Source organism: Mytilus californianus, unplaced genomic scaffold (assembly GCF_021869535.1).
Source record: "Mytilus californianus isolate M0D057914Y unplaced genomic scaffold, xbMytCali1.0.p SCAF_3, whole genome shotgun sequence".
NCBI lineage: Eukaryota > Metazoa > Mollusca > Bivalvia > Mytilida > Mytilidae > Mytilus > Mytilus californianus.
In genome coordinates this window covers 10,708,033-10,734,180 of record NW_026262679.1, presented here as the reverse complement: position 1 = coordinate 10,734,180, position 26,148 = coordinate 10,708,033, and the positions used below count along the sequence as shown (strand labels likewise).

The following is a 26,148-nucleotide window of genomic DNA, read 5'->3' as shown; positions in this document are numbered from 1 at the left end:
TTTGTGATGAATTTTAATTTGCGTCATTAAAAGACATACAGTGAACTATTTTTACCCTGGTCAAATGAACAGTTTCGATTATCAGTCTGACTGAACAATTTCTGTAGCATCTGCTCGACATATTGGACATGTTCTGTTTGTCTGAAAATACACAATGAAATCTTATTTGTAAATATGAAATTATAAGACCAATGGCTTAAATAAAGGACATTGACAAAATAAGTAATTTTTAAAATTTAAGATAGATAGGGGGGGGGGGGGAAATAAATTTAAAATTTACACTAAATAAAAAAATTTTGCTGTGCCAAAATGTAGTTTATACAGGCTTTTTTTTTTTAAATATAATATAAAAAATATTGGTCACCAAGCTTTTTTTCTAGCTACAAGTTGTGCAAGTTGTCATATTTTGTAAGGATTTATCATAAAAAAAACACTTATGTTTAAGTATAACCTCAATCAAATCTCATTTATCCATTTATTTTCCCTTAAAAGTTCCTAGATTGATGTAAATTTAAACAGTATTACCAAAATGCACAAATGAAGAAAAGTTGTACATACCTTCAACCATTTGTCAACACATTTAGCATGAAATTCATGACTACAAGGTAGCACTCTGAGCAGTTGCCTGTTCTCGAAGTCACACATACAGACAACACAGTTGGTTTGGTCCATGTCTGAATTGTGGTTCTCCTTATTAAATCTATAGGCTGGCAGTTGTTCAATCTCTGGCTTTGTTAAGCCTTTTGGCTTGGCATCTCCAAGTCTCTCTGCTAAGTTTAATAATGCCTGAAAAACCAGATAGCAAATTATCACAACTATTTTCATGTGTTCTTCATTTCAAGCATAAAATAGGTTAACAATATGTGTAGTTTTCAGTGATGACCAATCTTGGTGGATAAAGGAAAAATAGTATTTTCATGGATATTTGATTTTTGAGTTTGAATATAAGCCTAAAGAAAATTTGTACTTTGTCGAACTTTCAAATTCGTGGTTCAACTGTACCCACATTTTGGTTTTCCAGGAATAATAAAGAATCCACAGTATGCTTAATGGCTAATTTATAATCTTTCTTATTTTTTGGTACTGATCTATTGATCTGACACGTTTATTCTGCACAATCCTGATATGCTCTGTCATTGCAGAAGAATGTTTTTATCAATTTTTGTGAATTTATAACATAAAGTATCCATCATACCTCATAATTTTCCACTTCAGTCGCCTCATCATTAAAGTCTCTTCCAAGGTGAGGTATTGGAGGGTTGCTTAACATTGCTCTGCAAATATAAATCTGTATAATGTATTCTTGATTTTCTAATTATGCTATTACTTGGGACATGCTCTTACAGAACTATTCCTTAACTAAGTGACATAATGTTAATACAAACGCTAAAATAAAAATTATCTAAAAAAAAATTTTTTTCTGATTATAAAATATATTTACTACTTCATTTATACCTAGTCAGGCAATGTAATAGTTATTTTCAGACTTTTTCATAAATCTGATACACTAAATGGCAGAAATATGTGATTTTGAGTACTTCCATATCAACAATTCAATGGTAGCCAATCAAATCATTCCATATCTAATGAAATTTTATCCTACAGTTAGTTGTCAATTTTTACATCGGATGTGACCTTGAGAGGTCATACCGGTGTTATGTTGCCGCAGAAATTTCCTTGCGCTTTTGACTGATAAATACGCGGACATTATCGAGTGCTAAATAATATTCCTTATCGCTTGTTATAAATTCATTTCTTCAATGAAAATATTTGTTAAGAACAGATAAATGATATGAAAATGTTTTGTCGTGAGAAATTTATATATATCAGTAACAAATCATGAATACCGAAAATTTGTGTTATACAGATATTAATATAATATATAACAACAAACCAGATTATACTGATAACAAATAATTTAATCTCTACAATATAATAATTATTACGGTGAGGTTAATTTCCCTGTCATTTATTCATCATCCACACAGGAACTTGTCTTAGAAAAAAATATATCTATGTACCTTAACCTAACTTTCAGGTATAGAGATATGATTTTTTTTCTAAGACCATCCACCAGAACTTGTGGTCATCTGATGATGAGTTCTTCAGTACTTTGATTGTATTTGCTAATCCTTTTTTAATATCATGCCACAGTATACATTTGCATCATGAATCAGTATAGTTATGTAGATTTATACAGGTTTATCAAGAAAAAAACTTACAGGAAGTGAAGAAGGAATCCTGGGTAAGGTGGAGGAGGTAATGGTATTGACCGCAATCTTCCACTTCGTCCTCCCATGCGTGGTCGTGCATAGTGTCTTTGGAAGGGTCCCTGTTAAAATATAAATCAAACGGTTTAATACAAATAAAAACATAATCAGAATGTATATTAAATGGGACTCAAGAAAAGGTATGATAAGACCAATTTTTTACTTGATCTCATGATTTCAATAATCACAAAGTATTTTAAATCTATCAAAATCTGTTCACAAGTCATTTATCTGTCAGATATCAGGAATTAATAACTATGATGAGAAATAGCCTGCCCAAAAAAGAAATTAAACCACAAAATGTTTGATACTAAGATATTGAAGCAATTAAAAATATTTCTGGGTTAAGATTGTATTAAATTTGACCCAAAACTGCCTTTAACTTTTGTTGTCAAATTTGTCAATCATGTTATGTTAATGAAAGTGACATAAAAAGTGACATTTCTGAACATAAGGATTAGACTGCATCATTCTATTCATTTGTCAATATAATTAACATAATTTTGTAGTAAAGATTTCAGGAGCTTAATATGGTTTTAATCTAACCCTTTAACTTACAAACAACAAATAAACAAATTCCTTTATTTTGCTTTCAAAGTATGGCCAAATTAAGATTTGTCTGCCTTTTAAAACATGTAGATGTAAAGTGTTCATTTGTCATTAATAATTTGTTCTTGACTTTACCATCCAAAATGATGAATGAGTGTATGTATAAACGTGGAAACATAATGAGAATGGCTGCTTACATATAAATCATGTGGAGCTGGATGAACATTAGGTTCCTGAAGCACTACTGGGGGTGAATGTGTGAATGGCGTCTGATGATGATGGTGATGATGTAGCGGCATCTGGAAAGCCTGACGATGATGGTCTGGGATCATTTGTATTTCTTCTTCCTGGCGCTGGAAATAGAAAATGAATAACAACAATTAAAAAGAGGCCTAAACTAATTCATGAAATTCTACAATAAGTCTGTAATACAGAAACACTCAGAAATTCAGTTTGGTTAACAGGGTCATAGGTTTCCTTTATCTAGAAATAGATTGATTGATGACTGTTTAACATCCAGATCCATAAATACAAAATTTTTCTGCAAACATTTCAAATCTAGATCGATCAAGCTACAGAATGGTAACCATTGCCATTCAACGTTTAAGCATCAATCAATCCATTACATTTTCTCTGATAAGTAGTCTTATAGAAGATTTAAAATTGAAGAACTTTGAAGTCATCAAGTAGCCTTAACTAAATAATCATTTAAAAATCTAAACAAAATAAACCCAAAATCTTATGCCATGCTGTATGTATTAATAATCAGGTTATATGCATATAGATATTTAGACATATATATGTAAGGAAAATCTAAAGATCCATTTACCAAATTGAACTTATGTGGTTTCCTTTTTACAATAACTTTGCACAATTTCACTTGGAGGGACGGATGGGTGGTCAGTGCCAATTGACACTAAATTTATTTGAAAATGTAACAGTCACTTCTTTTACAAATACTTGATTTTGACCTTGAGATGACATGTAAAATACTGTTAAGCCAAAAAAAATGATTAGATTGAAATTACAATAAAGTTTCATTTCATTGATAGTAAAAATCCTAGGTCAAGATGACCTTGACTTACCTGATGAAATGGTTGATGATGCTGTTGTTGAGGATGATGATGATGATGATGGTGATGATGTGGCTGATTATGATTGGCTGTAAACTGTGTTGTTGGTGGCGACATATGTTGCTGTCGAGGTAAATGGTTGGCTAGACTATGAGGATGAGCAAACAGAGGTGGAAAAGTGTGATGTGGAATTGGTATCTGTGGTAGACTACAAGCAGGAATATGCTGCATGTTACACGTTGGTATTGGAACACTGCAGGCAGGAAATGACCATGTTGCTTGGCTACTGCACACTGGAATATGAGCTGTGGTGCATACTGGGATATGATGTGGCCCTGTGCATACTGGGATAGCAAACGGTGTCATAGAAACAGGAGCTGTTACTGGCATCTGTAAAATAAAAATAAAAATTCTGAAATCTATGGCAAAAAATATTTTACAGTATGTTCTGAGGCTTAAAAACATTTGATAGTGTGCATAATTTTTATATTTGGAGGTTTCAATTTTTTAGTTTAAGGAATAAGTAAATATTTTGTATCATTTACATTATTTGACTAGGTAAATAATTTTAAAGTGGACTAAAACAAATGTCTCCCCTTTTTTCTACACAAGTCATTTTTGTAAAGGAAAGACACACCAAAGACATTCCCGTATTAGATTTACGTTTATGTTTATGAGTGTTTTGGGGTGCCCAGTGAGGTGTATTTAAGGATAAATTCTAAAAATCCCTTTTACATTGACAAAAAAAATAAATAAAATATTTTTGAGACAAACAACCATGCAATAGTGTCTTCAAGTAAAATGTATCTTTTTTTTTTTAAGGTAGATTCATGGTATACCGCCATCTTGGATTGTACAATCGCAGTACACAATCGGTCTAGTTATTTGCCCAAATCTGCAAATTAGGAGGCAGATTGGCAATTTATTTGTCACACTGTTTATTTATTTAAAGAAAACTTGGTGATTTATTGTATTATTCAAAATATTCCAACAAATATTAAATTTTGTGTTTTGGAATCATTTTTTTCAACTAAGCCATTTAAGGGGAGATAACTCTTTTAGTAAAAAAATTACACTGGCTTGATAGGGAAATTTTTGATTTTTACTTGTAGCAAGAAAACAAGTTCGGTGACACCATTTTTTCTTTTTATTTTCTTAAAACATGTTATAAAACCTATCTTCTCACAATTTATTTCAAAATTCTATCTCATAGATTTCTTTTTATGCATACAAACAAATGCAAATGTGTTTTTTCATGAACAATCTAACCAGATTTAGGCAATTTTCAACGACTCATAGCTTGAAAAATAGCACGGTGACCCATACTTTTTATTATATTTTTGAAAAAAGCATAGTAAAATTTTCATTTTGGCAAAGTATAAGAAAATTCTATCTCAAAAAATATATACCGATGATCTACCTTAAATAAAGTTACATGGCTAACATAACTGAACACATAAGAGATTTAACAGAGCAACAAAGTATCAGCAGGAAACCAGACACTAAACTATCTTCACAGGATGATACTGAACTGACTTCAATAACCCAACATTTAACACTAATCAATTAATGTAATACATTTGTATTACACTAATATAAAATAGTCCACATAATGCTCAGACAAATAGCCTACAAGGTCTACACATCTTGAGTATATATGTGAGTCTGAAACAGTTACTGACAGGCATTAAATGTACAATTTATACATGTACAGTAAAATTCTATCAGACAAACCGTGTTAGATGTTTCATATCTTGAACATGCTGAAACATTTCTTATTTTTTACAATAAGTTTGTTATTTTGGCAAAGCTCCTGTACTCAAATACTAAGTTTTAAACTGCAGTTTTAACATTACCTAAAATTTGATTACCAGCCAAGATGAAATTCAACAATAAAATTAAACCCTAAGCAGTCTTACATCTTTCTACAAAGTACAGCAGACATGACATTGGGTGGTATAAATGAAGATAAACATGGAGATGCTGTCATATTGTTTCATATGATTCTGACAATCAAATAAGTAAAACCAGAAATTTTAAAATTGGATTTTTTTTTTTTTAAATTAAGTGAAAAATTAAATCATTATTAAAGAATCACCCACCCTAACTGAAAATTTTTCTAGAATCATATCAAAGTAATAAAGAATTTAAGGCTAATTATAAATATAAATCTGTATTGACCAAGTAAAATATTGAAATAAATGGTGCATGAAATTTAAGTCAAATCTGTTAGGTATTCTTCAGCTATTCAAAAGTAAGATATTCAGTTGTCGGTTGATATGTTACCTCAAAATCGAGCCGAATAAAGTCTAATTTCACAAAAAATATGGATTTTTATTCTGATGACATTAAAAGTTGACAAGAAACAAAACATTTTTTTTTTCATTATGAAACACAATATTTGTGATAATGTCATTTCAGTCATCACATTTAAAATCATAAGGTGTTAATTTTTATCCAAGCTCTAAATAGGGATATAGGACACCGCTGTCTAGACACAGGGTCACACTATCCACACCATAAGACATGCTGTTTAATATCACAGGATCATACTTGACCTGTTAACATTGACATTTGCTGTGTTCTAAATGATAATGGATCCCGTACAGTGTTACTTTTAAATCTATTTGGATCAGTTAATTAATAATGGCCTATAGTCCTGTTCTGAATGATGAAGGGCACTGCCTAGTACTATCTGACTTCAAATCGTCCTACTGCAGTTTACTTACTTGTTCCATTAATATTGGTCTTTGTCCTGTCCTATGATGATTTGATGGTAAGGAAGCAGGGTGAATCTGTGATGTCATCATGTGTGGGGGTTGGAAGGCACGACGTTCTGGTGAAGCCTCTCTTGTTTGCTGTGAATTTCTGTCTCTTGTTCGTCTTCTTGTACCAGGACTGAAAGAATATAAGCTATTTATAAGTATAAAATCCAAACAATCAGATTGCTACTAACTAACACAAATAAACCATAAACAATACAAATATGTAACATTTAAAACATCTCCTCAAATTTACCTAAAAATAGGGAATAGGAAGTACACATGGTAAATATCTTTATAAAATTAAGTTTAAAAAAACACTTCAATTTTTATAAATTCTGTTTTGATTGTCTGTTCATTAGTGATTATTTTGATTGGTATATACTTATATATGGTAAGCTTATAAAAAATTCAGATTCGATGGTTTACATTCTATATGACATCACATATTCACACATATACCTCATACAATGAAAACCTTTGTTTATTCTAAATTTCACAAAATGAAAATGCCAATTGAAGGATAACTTTGAATGTGGAATCAGTGTGCCATTATTTCTACCCCTATGGCATGTATAGTAATCAAATCGTGTGATTGCCATCGTCACATTAATTATTCCTCATTCTTTTGCATTTCATAGACATTTCAAAAATAAAATCCATGGTTAGCACATGATGAAAATATAGTGTGATGTAAAATGGCTAAACCATAGCAAAAACAGATTAAGAGTATTAAAATATTTAATAAAAGTAGACTTATTATTTTCATTTAGTTTCTTTAGTAATGGGAGTTAGGACATGTATGTTGATTCCCTCAAAAGTTGGGAGGATCCCTACTTAACAAAAATTCGACTACACTTTGATATGCTCTTAGTGAAGTCTAAAATTACATTTAAATACCAATTTCTTTTATGTTAACCCCCTCCTACTTAAAAAGAACGTGTCACATGCTTTGTTACTTGATCATTATGAAAAGATTATCCAAATATGGTTAAAAACCCGATCTCCAATTAAACTTTATAAATTTTGAAAAAATATTTTTATGCCCCACCTACAATAGAAGAGGGGCATTATGTTTTTCGGTCTGTGTGTCCGTTCGTTCGTTCGTCCGTCCGTCCGTCCATCCGTCTGTCCCGCTTCATGGTTGAATATTTTGGTCAAGGTAGTTTTTGATAAATTTGAAGTCCAATCAACTTGAAACTTAGTACACATGTTCCCTATGATATGATCTTTCTAATTTTAATGCCAAATTAGTTTTTTTACCCCAATTTCACGGTCCACAGAACATAGAAAATGATAGTGTGAGTGGGGCATCCATGTACTATGGACACATTCTTGTTTCTAATCAATTATCTACTAGTCCATTGTTCAATTTTCATGTAAATATTTCTTTTCAACAGTCCCAGGCTGGATTTTCATTTTTTATTTTTTTCAAACAATGTGCTAATAGTTTCAATCCTCATTATCATGCCAGCTTACATTTTAGTTTATAAATGTGGCATACATAAATATATGACAAAATAAGAATTGAAACTATTAGCACATTGTCTGACAAAATCAGAATTGCAAATATTGGCACTTTCACTTCTTTTTATTCTAACTATCATATGATCAATCAATGTTAATCCTGACAACATATTTTTGGCCATAGGATAATTTCAGAAAGACAACTTTTTCAATCAATAAAACATAGCATTCTTCTTCTTGTAACAAACAACTATTAGCAACAAACTTTCAGCTATTTTAAACATTTCACACAAAAAAGGTTACCGGTAAATAAGTGGTACACATGTACTTGGCAACAAATTGGTAGGAAAGGAAAAACCCTGTAAATATTCTATACCAATAATACCTGACAGCAAATTCCTAATTCAATACAAGAGGCTTCCTTGTACTGTCTACTGTCTTAATTTGAAGAAAATTAAAAATACAAGATGTTTGTAAACAAAAATCTATTGATTTGGACATGTTTAAGGGTGAGCAGTATTACCATGGCAATATATCAGGTATTGAATTTGTTTGATTCATAATCATCCATCTTGTAGTACTATTGACAACCTCTGCAAATCTTCCTAATAACCTAGTTGGTGACAGAAAAATGTTAAAGATTCTTGAATGTGCTCGTAGATGTAGGGCTAAGTTATATGTGATTACTCTTGCGTTTTCAATTGTCAGCAAAGTTTCTGAAATTTGCCTGAAAGTAAAATTTTGACTTAAAATCACTCCACTGAAAAATCCATTTAAAACTGTTTGAAGAACTGAATTAAAATTTTCCGATACCAAAGATGATATAACACCAAGTAAGGACCTAGTTCTTGTTTGTCGAGGATGGTTGAATACAACGGCCTGAATCCAATTTGTTGTCTCGTGAAAATATAACTGCACAAGTTCTTGAAACATATCATGTAAAGATGGAGAATTCTCTCTCCTATTACTATTGGCACTGGGTATATCATTTCCTGACTGGTCAAAGAAGTTATCTGAGTTTTGGTTATATGATGAATGCAAAAAAGATCTTTGATTAAATGTATTTTGTCTCTGATGAACATCATCTTGATGATAGTTAACAAATGTGTTGGAGCTGCCATTTAAATCTTGTTGAGAAATATGTAATGAATCATTTTGGTGAAATTCTGTTTCATTTAATAAATTTCTATTGAAATAACTACTTCCTTGAGACAGAGAAGTCGGAATAGTCGTCTCTGAATTCTGGTAAATAGTATCACTATTGACCGTTTGGTTTTGAGCATACAGATTTGATGGTTGTCTTGCAAAATGTGTAATTCCATTTCTTCCAAGGTACTGGTCAGCTGTTTCAGAAACCCTTGAAAATGCTTGATTCCATTCTACAGATTGTTCCATGCTTCCATTTGTAACTGATTGTTGCATTTCATTTGTTGATATGTGCTGATTGTAAGAAGAATACCTATTCTGTGGAATAAATACATATCTTCCAGGAATCACATCAAAAGCAAAACCCTGGTATCCTGCTCTGTTAAATATGTTCAACTGCTGTCCAAGAGGAACAAAATTCACAGGAATCATAAATGGAGTGACATGATTCACTGTTTGTACTGGATGCCCAGGTTGTTGAAAGCCCAAAAAAGAATGTCCAGATTGATTAAAGCCCACAGACTGATGTTCAGTTTGGTCACGCCTAGGTTGTTGAAAGCCTACAGACTGATGTGCATTTTGGTCATGCCTAGGTTGTTGAAAGCCCACAGACTGATGTTCAGTTTGGTCATGCCTAGGTTGTTGAAGGCTCACAGACTGATGTTCATTTTGGTCATGCCAAGGTTGTTGAAGGCTCACAGACTGATGTTCATTTTGGTCATGCCAAGGTTGTTGAAGGCTCACAGACTGATGTTCATTTTGGTCATGCCAAGGTTGTTGAAATCCCACAGACTGATGTTCAGTTTGGTCATGCCTGGGTTGTTGAAAGCCCACAGACTGATGTTCAGTTTGGTCATGCCTAGGTTGTTGAAAGCCCATAGATGTATTTCCAGTTTGGGAGAACTGACTTGAATATAAAAACTGTTGATTATCTGCATTTCCATAAACTGGTAAATTTCTAGCATGGAACATGTTCTCAGCCATCTTGTTGCCTGATGTCTATGACAATACCAAAACACATTTGTAAAAGATAATTTGACTGGTCAATGTTGGTTGCCATACAATACCTTTCATCTAAGCATGACATTATGACGTCACAAGGCAATATCCTGGACACAGTTGTTGCTATATAACAGACTTTGCCTAGCAAAAGTTTTATGACGTCACAATATACAACCCCTACTAAATTTGTTAAGATATCAATACTAATTTTGTGTTGTCCCATTAATTAACCAAAAACTGATGTACAATTGCTGTTTCATACCATGTGTCATCTTGTGTCATATCAATAGAAATTAGAGCAATAAAGTCTTCAATACATATGACATGAACTTAATAAAATTAAAAACTAAGCTGACATACAAAATTTTGCACTTGAATTCATTCAACAATCATTGACAATCTTTTACAATACAACAATAATATCTTTTGATTTACATGAAGAGTGAAACAGTTTCAGGGACATGAAAAAGTACATCAATAGATATGTATGCATATGGTAAAAGCAGTGAGGAGTAAACATGGTAAATGGCCCGTTAAAACGACAAGAAATAAAACAATTTGAAATAGGATCTGCAGTTAATTTTGTAAACAATAATTATAGAATAACTAACAAGATTTCAAATATAGAAAAAATATTCAACAGTGACTGAAGAACACATTAATTCACGAAATGCATAGTGCACGAGTTAATTATCAGTGTTGTTTTCGGTCACATGTTGAAATTTTTTCGATATTTCAATTTTTAGAACATTTATTGTTTTATTGCATTGAATTGACCATGGATTTTTTAATGGAAATAAAGTAGAAAATATCTTTTTCCATGCATTCTCAATTGTTTTGACTCAACATCATCAACAATGTCTTGACAACACCCATTGTTGTATGATATCAGAGGAGTGAAATTATCAGTTTGTATTTCACTGGGAAATCATGTAATTCAATGCAACCAATGTGATAAATTATAATGATTTTATGACATGTTGACCAGTTAACCATATAAACCTTAAGTTTGTCTTTCAAAAGAGCAGCATATTTCAAAATTGATTTGGAAAACTTAAGAACTATTAGTCTAATGATCTGCTCAGACACAGAGTTCAAGTTTTAAATGTAGGTAATAATTACAAAAAGCCATCATTTAAAATACCACATATTTTTAATCATTTTACATATGATAAATAGGACATGAAAAATCTAAATCTATTCTTATAACCTAACAAATTACCATATATATGATTTTGTTTGAAGTTAACATAGTGTATATCTATGTACACGTTCTAAGTATAAAATGTCACAATTTAGTTCTACTTTGACATTATTATGTATTTATACTATTACTAATATTCATATTATAAATTCCTGCATTAGTAAATCTAGCCCACTAAAACCCTTCAATTGCATTGCTATATCCTACAAAGGATAACTTTACTTAATAAAGTGGTCTTGGCATGAATATCACCTAATTGTAAGTGATGTTGTGTATTACAAAAGATAAATCCATGATCACAAGCAGGAAATTTCTAATTCAAACTTCCTATGATAATGTCTCAAGGAGTTTTGTTTACTCATCATGCTCATAGTTAAAATATCATCAGTCAGTTCTGTAGTTTTGAGCAATAATTTTTTATTTAAGTTTTTATCATCATTAAAAATAAGTAGTTGAGACACCAGCAAAAATATTACATTTCAGATGTGTCCAGTAATGTAGTGTTGAAAGAAAGACATAATAAAAAAAAAATATTGTTCAAAGTAAAATGTCTCTATTAAGTTTTATCCTCATGATTTTTTTACTTTAAAGGAATGGAAAATTTATAATATAACCAAGGAAATCCAAGATCAAAGAAACACAGGTATTTTGTGGTTTAACCATTATACCTTAGTATAAAACTTCTGTATATATACAGCCGGCTGAGTATTGGCAATTTTACATTTAAAGATACAAAACAAAATATACACTATGTAATGTATGTGTGGGAAGTTTATAAAATTTAACTGTGGTCCTGTTCTACGTGTTTTAAACTTGGATATCTACAAAGATTGAGGTTATAGAGAGTCTTTAGTTAAAATGATACAATCCCTGTTTTATGGCATTCTCGCTTAAATATTTAAAGTACACATGTGTAAGTGGCTTAAGGCTAAGTAATTTGAATAGGGCCTAAATTAAAGCTGTCATTGTACACATCTGTTGTTAAACTCTTGATAAATAGCAAAATCATCTAGGATTTCTCATTTCATGTTTGCTCAGTGGAGTCACAAATCCCTAGGAAAATGGGTGAATAAACATAGCCTTGTTAAAGGGAGAGAACAAAAAAGATTTCTATAGAACATGTCAACAAAGGAAATCAATCGTCAGCCACCACAATCTCTGGATGGAAGAAAACATTGATTTCTTTTGGCTATATTTCTCTATGGAGAATTTTAATGAAGGAGATAATCAATGAATTATTTGACAAATAAAATGCTGAAATATTAATCTGTACATGCCACAAACCTGACACCCTAAAATACAAATGTTCATAAATATATTACACAGCTAAACATATTGGCAATCAATACAAGAACAGTTTACCTTCTACGAGCCCTTGGTGTATGGCATCTATCTGACGATAATCTCCGTAACTGATTGGAAGGTCGACGTCGGGCTGAACTGAGTCTGGCAGCTTCTGTGATCACCTCTCTGGTCCAAGATGGTGGGGGGCTTGGAGAATGTGTCAAATCAATATAACTGCCGGAGGTTTTTCTCCTCTTTCTGCTAGGGCTCTCACTCTGTAGAAAAAAAAACAATCAATACTATAGCAATCATGAATGTGTCAATGCTATGGTGAGCTAGTTATTAACACACACAAATCGTACATGCTTTGTAAATTTTCCTTCATACATTCATGTTGGAATTGATTTCCCCTTTAATATTTGAAATTTTATCATTAAATTGCATCAAAACTACACTTGGGGATACTATTACAGAAAAAAAATCCATATTGACATACACCATTTAAGGTAAAACTAGGAAAAATCAAAGTGAAAAAAGTCAAGCTGATCTCTTCATCAAACATGGATACAGACTGTAATATTTAATGAATAATTTCCTTAAATATAAATAACTTTTATTGATAATGACAATGCTGCAGTAATAATTGCAGTAGTCTGGTGAAAATATCTCAGATCTATTTCTAGGACGTTTTCGACTTGTCCATACAAGTACTTAAATGGACATTCTGAAATACAAGTATTCTCAGGGCAAAGGTCAAAGTACATGTCCCAAAATACACTTCTTAACTAGAGAACTACACTAATTCTACCCAATGATGGATTTATTACTATCTACCAATGTGGTTGTTAACAAACATAATAACATAATGACCAGCACTTTCTGCTATAAATAAATATAACATAATGACCAGCACTTTCTCCTATACATAAATATAACATAATACCCAGCACTTTCTCCTATACATGAACATAACATAATGACCAGAACTTTCTCCTATACATAAATATAACATAATGACCAGCACTTTCTCCTATACATAAATATAACATAATGACCAGCACTTTCTCCTATACATAAATATAACATAATGACCAGAACTTTCTCCTATACATGAACATAACATAATGACCAGCACTTTCTCCTATACATAAATATAACATAATGACCAGCACTTTCTCCTATACATAAATATAACATAATGACCAGCACTTTCTCCTATACATCATATAGTACTGATCCTTCCAACTCATCAATTGTACCTTGGCAAAAAGTTCAATAATTCAAGATTCTTACACTAACAGTGCCAGGACTGAGGAAAAGTTTCAGGAATTTCTTCTGATATTACCAAATTAATTAACTTCAGGTTACCCTGCATTGTTTTGATGTACTTTAATTTTTACACTGTATTGATATTATAAAAGGTGAAGTAATGCCAACGTTTCTTATAGAATTGAATATAATTTAATATAAATTACAGTTAGGAAATTTCGGTCTTATCCAGAATGTATACATGTTTACTTGAATATACATTTTCACAATTCGCCTATTCATTATCAAGTAAAGGTGTGAAAATTAGCACAATTTCATGTAACACCAACATGCAGTATTATTGTCATTTATTTTCACAGATTTTCTATATTAAAATTTAATTAATTATAAAAACCTGGTCATCACATAACACTTACCATCTGCCTGGTCATGCAGGTGGAAATAAATAAGAAGTGACAATGGCCTTATAAGTATATAACAAAGAAGGGAATAGGAGATTAATGTACATGGTAACAATCATGGATTTACCAAAAGGCATTTTTTCCCCTCAATTATTGAAAATCAGAAGGAAAATAATCAAAGCCAGCTTATATCTCTCTGACCAGGACTTTTAACAATCAAAATATACTGTCTGTCTTGGGGTTTGATAAATTAAATTAAAATTCTATCATCCATTGCATTTAGCCATGAGTTCTTGCAGACCTAATGACCCATACTGTGACCAAAAGTACCAGGCAAAAGGGCAGATAATTCCTGGACGGACTTAAAACAGATATTTTGAGTTTATCTACATGTATCAATAAAGTGTCTTAATACTTAAGCCATAGAAACAATAGGAGACAAAGAAAGGTCATGCGAAAAATCTTAATTCATAAAATATATAAAATGGTTGTTTATTAAGTTGCTACCCAATTCTTTTGCTGTATTTTGTTATCTATACACATGTACACACATAAAGCAACATCATAAGACTACTAACTTTATTTTCTGTACCTCTTACTGATTATGAGACAAAAGAGATTGAAGAGGCTTGAAAAAAACAATGTCAAAAATAGTAACTTTGTTATTTGATATCAGATTTGGACGCATTATTTATTATTGACAACCTCAGAAAGAAGAAATGAAACTGATTTAAATTGATTTCAATTTCCACTCTTGTCTTTTGATGTTTTTATACTTATTATTCTTTTTTTTAAATTTCATGCCGGTGTTTTTAAATAAGATTTGACCTAGCTTTATAGCCTAAACTAGAAAGGGACTTCTTTCAGCGTATACTTACGCCTAAAACATAAGGGTGTCATGTGCTCTACTGTGTCCCAGTTCTGTATCCACGCTTGCTTTTAAAGGGTATCTGGGTTGTCCTTTATTCAATATGTAACAATGTTAATCAGTATGATGGATCATTTGATTAAACTTCCATCCCTGTAAATCTGATGGACTTTGAACTGATGATTGGACCAATCAGATTATATAACAGTTACATTCCTTTTTTAGTAAAACATTGGAAGAAATGAAATTATAAGGACTTTTATAAAGCAAAAAGAGCCATTTTACCACCATTGTAAAAATATAAAGATGTGGTATGATTGCCAATGAGACAACTATCCACTAAAGATCAAGTGAAGTGGATGTATGCAATTATATGTAACCCTACCGACTTCAACGAGACAAAAACCATACCATATAGTTGGCTATAAAAGGGCCTGACATGAAAAATATGAAACAATTCAATTGAGAAAACTAACGGCCTAATTTATAACTAGGTTTATATTTACCATGTGATACCAAGCTGAGTTGCTACTCAATGACATGTATAGTGCAGTGGGAATATTTCTATGGACTTCAGCCAAATGATGTTGTCACAAGATAAAGCTGACTTTCTAGTATAAATATTTCCTTTACTAGTGTAATAAAACAAAATGAGATACATTTTTCAGAAACTTTATTCCAGGATTCATTTTAATATAAATCCATATTTACATCTGACTCTGCTTTACATTATAAATGACCATCCATCAAAAAGTGTGAGTCATTTACTTTGGTTAACTGTACATGTAGGTAAGGTCTTTATGGTACTTGGCTTTCATATGCTAACACTTGACAGCATTTACTATTATTAGTCATTCTGGTGGTTAGTAACTTGCAAAAACAACTTTTCTTCAAGCAAAAATGTAATAGTCTTACCCCTTAGTCAGTTTGATATTTAACTCTAGTCGTATGCAGATAATTTAAACTGAACAAAGAAAAAAGTTTAATAAAGGAAAACAAAGATTTTAGATCAGTCAGAGGAAATGTCGGGGCTTTGTGTTTGGGTATTTTAAATACCTGTGTGGTGATTCATACTGTGAGTTAGGGGGTAAAGTATTTCATGTTGACATAATCTTATAAAAGACCTTATCCCCTTCAACAGATACCCATAATACAACTGTGTATTGACCTAGAAAAATAAAATGTGTTTGTGCGCTATGCTTGATTTCCATAATGTATATCTGTGTAGATAAGTTGGTTAGCCTTGTGTGTAAAGAGAAGTTACTTTGACAAAGGAAGTTTGCCATTAAAACTTCAGAATGAATCACTCTGAATAACTGAAAGAAAAATCGTTTGCCAGATTTTAAAGCTTGATGTAGGCCTTGTATTTGAACTTTTTCTTCTTCAATCAGCAAAGGTTTCCCTGATATTTCTCAACAAATTTAAGCAGACCATAATTCAAACACAAGCATTTTTCCCATAAAATAAAATCAATATTCATAGTACAAAGCATATTAATTAATGCATTTTCTGTGCAGTAAAGGTTCACTCACCTTAATTTAACCTTATAAAGCTTGACATGTGGAAAGAAATATTAAGGAGGGATAAAATTATCAACCTATATTCCCTGAGATTATTATCACCTGCTTGTCTTCCTGACAAGTGGCCACACCTGGAAGGTAAAATTTGTTTCCTCATATCTAAAATACCAGTCCTCCAAGGCATGTGAACAATGGTGGCATTCACAGAACTGGAGGGCAAACAGTCATAAATGTGGTTGTATGCATCAGTGTGTCAATGTTTGACAATTAAATAGGTCATCACAATATAATTAAATTCACATTGTGTTAATTCATTCTTTCCCTTAATCATTCAAGCTTATTCTTCATACTGTACAATACCCCCAAAATGTGTGTCAGTAATTTATGTACATATAGAATCGTATGTGTAAAACAATGGGAATATGAGCTCACAATGGACTGTGTAAAATACAACCTTTAATTTCAAATATAATATAAACATAAAAAGGGAAAACCTGATGGTCTGATAAGTACAACATATAATGTACAGGTATATCTTTAATATATATATATGTGGGCTTTTATGATTGATTGTACCTAACAATCAGTAAAACTGTTTGATACCCCCTTCCTCGCATGTCAAATTATTGAACAGATATATTTGTAAGAACTCATGAGTTGAAACTAAATACTGCTTCAAAATTTCCACAATGCAGAAAAATTCTTTTACATACATAATTTTTGAGTAAGATAAAGTGGTTTTGAAGAAAAGCCATGAATGCCACATCCACATAAGAGTTGTGGTTTTCTTTGTTTGATAGTTATCTGAACAAGTTTTCATATTGATCAAGGTATACACACAGGAGTGCTGGAGCCCATATAATGTTAGCTTTAGATTAAAGGGGCCTTTAAATGGGAAAATTTCTCAACGAGGTTTAGAAATAGGGAATTTTTATTCTAAAACATTTACTCTGTGGCTTGTATTTTATAATTAAGGAAATTATTAACAAAGGATAAGAGACACAATGCAATAAAACATGGATATTTTCTCTCAAAATATATTTTTTTTAAATTTCTTTCTACATGCAGGTTTACTTTGTTGGAAGAATCTGTAACATTTTCATAAATAGTAAAAATTGTACCCCAGAAAAATTGTCTTCTTTACCATATATTGCCCCAGGAACAGTTAAAGGAACAAAACAGGAACATATTTATTTCATTCATGTCCTCAATAAAAAATAAAACATTGAAATTCAAAATAAATACAGCTAAGAAGGAGACATGATATGATAACTATTCACCAATATAAATAAACTCATCATAGATACCAGGATTGAAATTTTGTATTTGCGCCAGACGCGTGTTTCGTCTACAAAAGACTCATCAGGGACGCTCGAATAAATAGTTAAAAAAAAAACAAATAAAGAACGAAGTTGAACGAAGTTGAGGACCAAAAATTCCTAAAAGTTTTGCCAAATACAGCTAAGGTAATCTATTCCTGAGGTAGAAAAGCTTTAGTATTTCAAAAATTCAAAGTTTTGTAAACCCATTTTTCTAAAAAAAAATCTATTTGTAGCATTAGAACAAACAAGAAACCTGTCAATCACACACATAAGTTTCACAAATTCTAGACAAACCAACACTGTCAGGGTGTCCCTGTTTTAAGCAAATATTAATGAAACACTACACATGTGTTACATTAGAATATTTAATCAATTTTTGCCTCCTAATATAAACCTATAGATGATCATACATGCTGGCAACATTGTGTTTTATGATCAGAGCCAACAGTGTTTTATTTTCTTTCTTTTATCAGCATTTGTTTGTAACAAAAGAAAGAATATCAGCCAGAACAAAGAAAAAAGAAAATTATCAATCAAAAAGTACAGCAAAATTAAATTTTCATTATAAAAAAGTTGTTTTGTACTAAAAACCAAAAACACAGACACATGTGATCCTACAAAGTTATTGGTTAAACTTATTTAAGTACAAAGAACAAACATCTACATGAACTGTACATGAAATCTAGCTTTTCACTTTGATGTCCTCAAAACTGGTTTCATCATTGAAAAACGTTTTCAGCTCTGTATGTATAAATTTGCATTAAAAATCACCTTAAAGTTGGTAAGAAGATCTGTGTATATTGAGAGTTCAGAGCACTTCATACTTGAGTGAATATGTAAAACACCATTGGATTCTGTAATCAATAAACCATTGATTTATAAACCATTGATTGGCATGGTGTTCTTTCATTCTTTGTTTTTGATGCCCACAAACTCAGGTAAAAAAAAATACCATATAACTAATTTTACTGTCACTCTATACCTTTGTTAATATGGGCAAATATTCCTAGTCTCGACACCTACTATTTTTAGAAAATGTTTTAAAAGGTTGACATAAATTTGTATAAGGCATATGTACGCTACAGGCCAAACCAACTTCAATCCCTGACAGGAAATTTACTTTTATTCTTCAAAATAAAGTAAATGGTTGAGATGAATATTGCCAGACAGGAAATTAATTTACGTTTCTCCTTATATTTCCTGTGTGACTAAATAGAACCCATGTCCTTTAGAAAAATAGCAATGAATAAGGTATAAAATCACAACAGGATATAACTTCCAGTTTTTTAAAACCCATGTAATCTTGGTTATTTGGAATACAGGCAATTTTTCTGTGAAAATATCATTTTCATGAGATACACATTTCCAGATTTAGAAATGGACTAAAACAGAGCAATATAAAATATAAAATTTAATACAGAATTTCCCGTGATATGATTGATCACCATTGTCAAATTTGAAATGACAAATAATGAAACTCAAGATGACATTTAAAAAAAACAACAGCTTTTCTCCCAAAAACAGTTTCACTGAAATCATGGTATTGAATTTAAAGATAACAACAATCATTAACTCAGGACTTAGCAGAGTCTGTATCTCACATGTAAAAAGGGATCATCAAAGGCAATCATATAATAAATACATTTGAAAACCGAACATGTATCTAAAATTCATAGATGATATTTGCTATTATTTCTAGGTAAAACAATTGAAATAGTCTGTGGTTCCTGATAAACGAATGGTCTAAGGTGATTTAGAAATACTACCACTAACAAGGGACATAATGCCCTGCTCATACTGTGTGATTATCATGTTCAGAGAGCTGTAAAATCTGAATCAAAACCCACAATTTTGCAATTATATTATTATATACTGTTGATTCATTTATTTTCATGGATACAAATTTTCTTGAATCGAGGAAAGATAGTATTTTTGTTGATATTTGATTGCTTGGTTTTGCCAAAGTTTGAATACAAACCTGTAGAAAATTGTACTTCTTTGAAAACTTAAATCAATGTTCACATATGTCCATGAAATCCTTGAAAATTGGTACCCCGCAAATAATAATGAATTCGAAGTAGTCTACTTCATAATGAACATGTGTTTAGTGTACTTAGTTTAAGTTGATGTGACCAGAAACTACCCTAAACCAAAACTTTAACATGCTACAGGACATACAGCAAAATGAATGGATGGTTGGACACACAGACCAGAAAACATTATGTCCCTCTACTATTGTACAGTAGGCATATCTTAAACATAAACAGCATGTATATAAAATATACATGGCCTTCACAGAGCTCACTCTACTTCATATGAAACCTTAAAAATAAATGTGTCAGATGTTACACGTAGATCATACTTCTGATAATCCCATATCAGTCAAGGGTGTGTTCATATGTTGAAAATATGTGATAAACAGATTAATACATGACTTTTCTATATGAGCCAAGTTATCATCACTAGTCCCTGACAACCCATATCAAACCCTTGGCTAATACCTCAGGCTGATATGGTGGGTATGGAATATGCCATGAATCAATTTGTATATAAATTCTAAATCAGTACTAGGGAACATAGTCTAGTGATGATGCTGAAAAATCAAGAAGCCTTAAGCATGTAAGGGTCATTGCTGATTGCCAAGAATACATCTACTGGTAGTTTGAAAAATGCTTACCATCCTTGGTAACAAAAGCATTTATAACCATAGAAATAGGACACTGCAATTTTTGGACTTGAACCCTGCCACTTATGTCGGCTTATTAAATATCTGCATAGGTGAAGGGCAATGTTTAAGAAGTCAACCACTGTCAATATCCTTCATGTTCTTGTTTAATAGTACATCAGAACAGCTGTTAACATCTGGATTTGAAGGATGTTTTAAACATATCAAAAATATTCATGCAAAAAAATGACTGATTACCTTGCTGTCTGAATCTTCTGAGATTACACCAGAACAATTCTGCATTTGTGAACCTCCCTCTGAAATTAAAAACAGAGTTAAACATACATTAAATACTGTGGAAATGTGTACATATTGTGCAGTTCCTGTCTTTAGTTTATACAATACATTTATCTGTCATTGGACTATGTACTCATAGAAAATCATCAAGATTTGCCACTGTGACAAATAGAGGAAAGGATTAAACAGCCATGATACAGCATAACAAAATCCTAAATGGAAACTTTCAGGTCTCTTCTTTTCATTAAAGAAATCTCATAAGAAATGAAATTTAAAAAATGCTAAAAAACAATTATGGTTAAAAAAAAAACAAATATTTGATTTCAAGGAAAAAAAGAACACTTCTGATTTGCAATTTCACCATTAATTGCTTTCACTAAGACCATTTTGTTTAAATTTTAGGATGATAGGTGTTAAAACATGGAAATGACTGAGGAAACAGGGGATCTTAGACAATGATAAAATCACATCTTAATACATGTATTAATACAAGTGCTGCAGTTCCTATATATACTGTATACTTATTATGATATGATTGTGAAGTTTTATAATTTTTTGTACAATTGTAACATCTATATCAAGTATGATTTGCTGCTAGACATAAAAAAAATGTCCACTGGTTTGGTTATAATTATAATCCATCTTTCGTGGTAATTTTTTAGCAATCTTAAGATAAAAAGAAATACATTTGTAACCTAAGATTACAAAGGATCAATCCACAATTTACACACTACACTTTTGTCTTAGGCATCAATAAAACTGCCATGTACATGTAGAGAACAGTCTAATACAGGATTGTAGTTATATGCAGTGAGATACCAGAGATAATCCATATAGCCATGATGGCTGACAACCTTTCTTGAGAGAGAGTGTGTAAATACAATATGCAGCAGGAATGTATAACAGTACTTATGATTTACAGACTAATACAGTGATCTAGGAATGACCTACATTGTTTAACTGTGCTTATGATGATATTAAATAGTCAAACAACACATCAATATATATCAATCAATCATTCAAACAACACATACATTTCTTACATCACCAGCACTTCTACATGATATTTGTCTTACTTAGATTATGCATCTATTGGGACCCTAAATACAACAAAATTATTCAACATCAACAACATGTGCTGCATATTGAAGTAAAACCATACCAGTACATGTGTTACTGCTAAAAATGCTTTGTAAATTTATATCTTAATATAAGTTAAACTTATCTAATTAAAAACTGACCATGAAATGTTCTCCTCCTTGTGCTTTCTCTTAAATCATAAAATGGAGATCCTCTCTGATTAGGTGATGTTCTGTGTGTTGGTGAAACTCGCTGAGAAGGTGAGGTCCTATCTGGTGAACTTAAATGTGGACTTAAATTTAAAATTGGTGGACTATGTGGGCTGAAGAAATCTTCATCATCATGTATACTATGTAAATGGTCTAATGTTTCATGTGCATAATAAGTATCTGATCCTCCAACTAGAGCTCCAGGAGATTTGGGTAACAAGTGATGATAATGCTGAAATATTTGTGCATCTTTTTGAGGTGCTGCCACTGGCATTATCTTCTAACCTTTAAAAAAAGAACATTTTCAAAAGAATACCATGACAATTTTTTGTTAAAAAAGATCTACCTGTAACTATCAACTAAAAGGTATTACTTATTGTTCAAAAGTATTAACCTCAGTTTAAGATGTACATGTATCATCATATTGGCTGTGCCCTTTGATTATATATATATATGCCTGTTGAACTGCATAAACATTCCTTCTCTTTTTTGTATAATAAAAACAAAGACAAGCCAAATTCCATGAAACCAGGGTTCTCACTAAGGATTTTTGAAGGCTAGTCCAGGGACTCGTCATTTTTGGCCATGGTGAGTCCAACAGTAAGAAGAAGAAATTTTATTGCAATATAATGTATTATTTTAGTCTCCATGACCTAATAGAGCAATGCAATGACATTTTAAACTTTTGCTATAAAATGATGATATGTGTATTCAGTTTATACAAAATATTTCAATCTTGATGCATCTTTGGACTCACCAGTTTTGAAAATGGTGAGTCCAGACAGCTTTTCATGAGTCCAGGACTCATGGACTCACCTTAGTGAGAACCCTGTGAAACAAAGGTACACTATCAAATTATAATAAGCAAAAGTATACATGATTTATAATGATTGATATATATACACCGGTATACATTGAATATGGATTCAAAATTCAAGGAATGCATTGAACTGTAAAAACCTAAATGAAAAATTTGTATGGAAAAACTAAAAGTAATAGTTCGTTCATTAGACCATAGATAGATAATAAACATCATAAAGTAGGGTGAAACTAGTTGTGTGTGAAGAGCATTCATCCTTATACATGTATCTTGTCAGTGAATGGAAAATGATCACTCAAAAAACCCATGGTAAACATCAAAACGTTTAATTCATATAATCTGTAGAAGAGAATACTATAGTAAATATTTAGCCATTAAGAGTTTTTGATTACCTGAAAATAATCCTTCCTAATTTATTTCAATCTGATTAAACTACAGATCCTGTGTCCAAGCTGTGCTTACAAGGATCTGAAAAACCTCCATTCTATATTCTGTTTTTAAAGACCTTTCAGAGTCCTCTGGTTTTGTCAGATTTATACACACCTTCAAAAATTTGAAGGCTAAAATTTCATTGGCTGATGAAATAATTACCAGAACAGAAAGTAAAACGGAGTGTTGTCAGATCCTTGTAAGCAAAGCTTAGAAAAAGGATCTGTATTTTAATCAAATAGAATTTATCTTTATCTGATTTACATTACAAAATATATAACACCCTTCTTTCACTTTGTAAACAAAGCCATGGTCTAATTTTAATAAAACATGGTGAACACATGCATGTCTGCTATGAACGAAAAAAAGTCTAATTTTTTTGTAATATTTGAATCAAATAATTCTTTCATGTCATGCTCTTTGCTCATTTTACCATGGGTACATGTGTAGCCATTATACATGTATTTGTCAATATTTACACTTTACAAATGGTACATGTATGTATAAAGATATTGACAAGTATAGCACCTACCCTGTTAAAATGAGCATAAAGCATGACATAATAGAATTATTTCTTAATAAGATAACAAAGCATCTGCATGTCTGTCTGAACAAGAATCCCACAAGTCTTGTAAGAGCAGAATAGCATTGCTGATAAGGTGATCATGCTTATGATGAGACTTTCGGGTACTAGTACCCATGAGGGATCTCAAAAAATAAATACATATTATTCAAAAATTATTTTAATATGATCTTCATAATTCTTTATCAGTTAACATTGTACAAAATTATATAACCAATTAAAATTCTTCCTTTGACTAAAATTAGATCAAATTTTGTGAATGATTATTACTTATTTTAGTACACTAGCATGTCAAATTATTATGCTGCATTTCACATTGTGTGTGCCTATGTCTCTTTAATTCAAAGATTTAAAAACAAATTATGGTATGCATGGTACCTTATCCCCTGGGCTCCTACCACAGATGTGTGTTTCATGTTTTAGGGTTAGGAGTATGTGTCAGTCGACTAATATTAAACCAATTTGTGTGAACTAGTAAAAATCTAATTTTAGTCAACTATTTGTATTCCATTGGCAGTGTTTAATATCACAGAACTTGTAGAATAGGCAATATGTGTTAGTTGACTACCATGCAATTGCATTCTATAGATTGTGCAGTCAGTCTCCTGCAAAATTTAGATTGTATTCCAGTCTGCTGGCACAAAGTATCCAATAACAAAACATCTGTGATATGAGCTCATTTCATTATCGAAATTTTAATTTCCTATATATTAAGCCAAGGATTTACATACTAAGTTGAAAATATCAACCCTGGATTAAACCTCATGTAGGTGAAAATAATTTAGTGATTTCCAAATTATAGAAGTCACAATCAAAGTGCAATTGTACAAATCAAAACTTGGGTGGTTATAAACTATATTTCAGTCATGTTTTGGACAAATTTCAAAAATAAGGCGACTGTTTTCAAATATGAAATAAGTAAAAAATGCTCATTGTTTAAAGCAATCAATTGTGAATATTCATAAAAACATAATTTACAGTCCTGTAACGGTGTTTATGGGGTTTCTTTCATGCTCCCAAATAACCTACCACGCATATCACACTTATCGATACATAAACAAGTGTACATGTACACACATTTACGGAGTACACAAAGTTATTCGGGTAAAGAATAAAGTTTTTCACTTTAATATCCTCTTCCAATGTCGATTTTTCTATCTAAATTTCGTTATCTTACCTTTAAATGTATATTTTCTCCTTTATTCGCTTTTAACAACACCAGGGACATGCACAAATAATCAAATTTTGAATTTTCTAACTGAACACACACGCACGGAGCTGGATAGCTTGGTGTCTACTGTACACACGTCGAAGTTGATTCCCCGCCTACTGCTATGACGTCACCGGAAGTATTTTAATGATTTTCGATTTGTGTGCTTTTTTTCAGGCATTTCTTTCCAATTATCGCTTTATCATTCATCTTTACTTTTATTATAGTTATTTAGGAATAGTTCTTCTTCATTATGTTAAAGAAAAATCTGCTTTTCCCTTTTAATAATTATCAAAATCCTTGGCTAAAAACACAAATAACTAACAAATGAATAAATCTATAAATAGAAAATAAATACCGAGATTTTTACCAATTGACGTCAAGATTTATATCACATGATATTTTGTACTTAAATGATTGGCTGTTTAAATATCCTTGGTTCGACTTTGACAGAGAGAAGCGGAGAAGAAAGCGATTTGTAAACAAGACATTTTATTTCAAGTTATAGACTATTTACGTGATTTTTATAGAAGGAGAAAGTCATTAAAAACTTGCATGTGAACCGTTAAAAACGTTATTTCTTACGAAAAGGTTTCACACGGCGGATATCAACAAAGAATTCTTGTTCTTTGTTATTCAGATTGACAGTTTTTGTGCGACTCGACGCCATATTTGTGTTTGTTACACTTTTTGTGAAAGAAAATTTCCAGAACAATCG

The 26,148-nt window shown here is 31.4% G+C and overlaps 1 protein-coding gene across 1 annotated transcript; it reads right to left on the bottom strand.

The window, feature by feature from the left end:
* On the bottom strand, positions 1-25,733 carry LOC127733957 (RING finger protein 44-like). Its single transcript, XM_052243444.1, has 11 exons — positions 25,398-25,733; positions 22,341-22,673; positions 21,061-21,119; positions 12,836-13,032; positions 6,622-6,790; positions 3,905-4,282; positions 3,017-3,172; positions 2,223-2,332; positions 1,196-1,274; positions 559-786; positions 1-141 (listed from the first exon to the last, which is right to left on the bottom strand). Exons 2-11 carry the CDS (start codon positions 22,660-22,662, stop codon positions 82-84), a joined length of 1,758 nt encoding a protein of 585 aa, XP_052099404.1. The 5' UTR covers positions 22,663-22,673; positions 25,398-25,733; the 3' UTR covers positions 1-81.
* Positions 25,734-26,148: the final 415 nt, after the last annotated feature.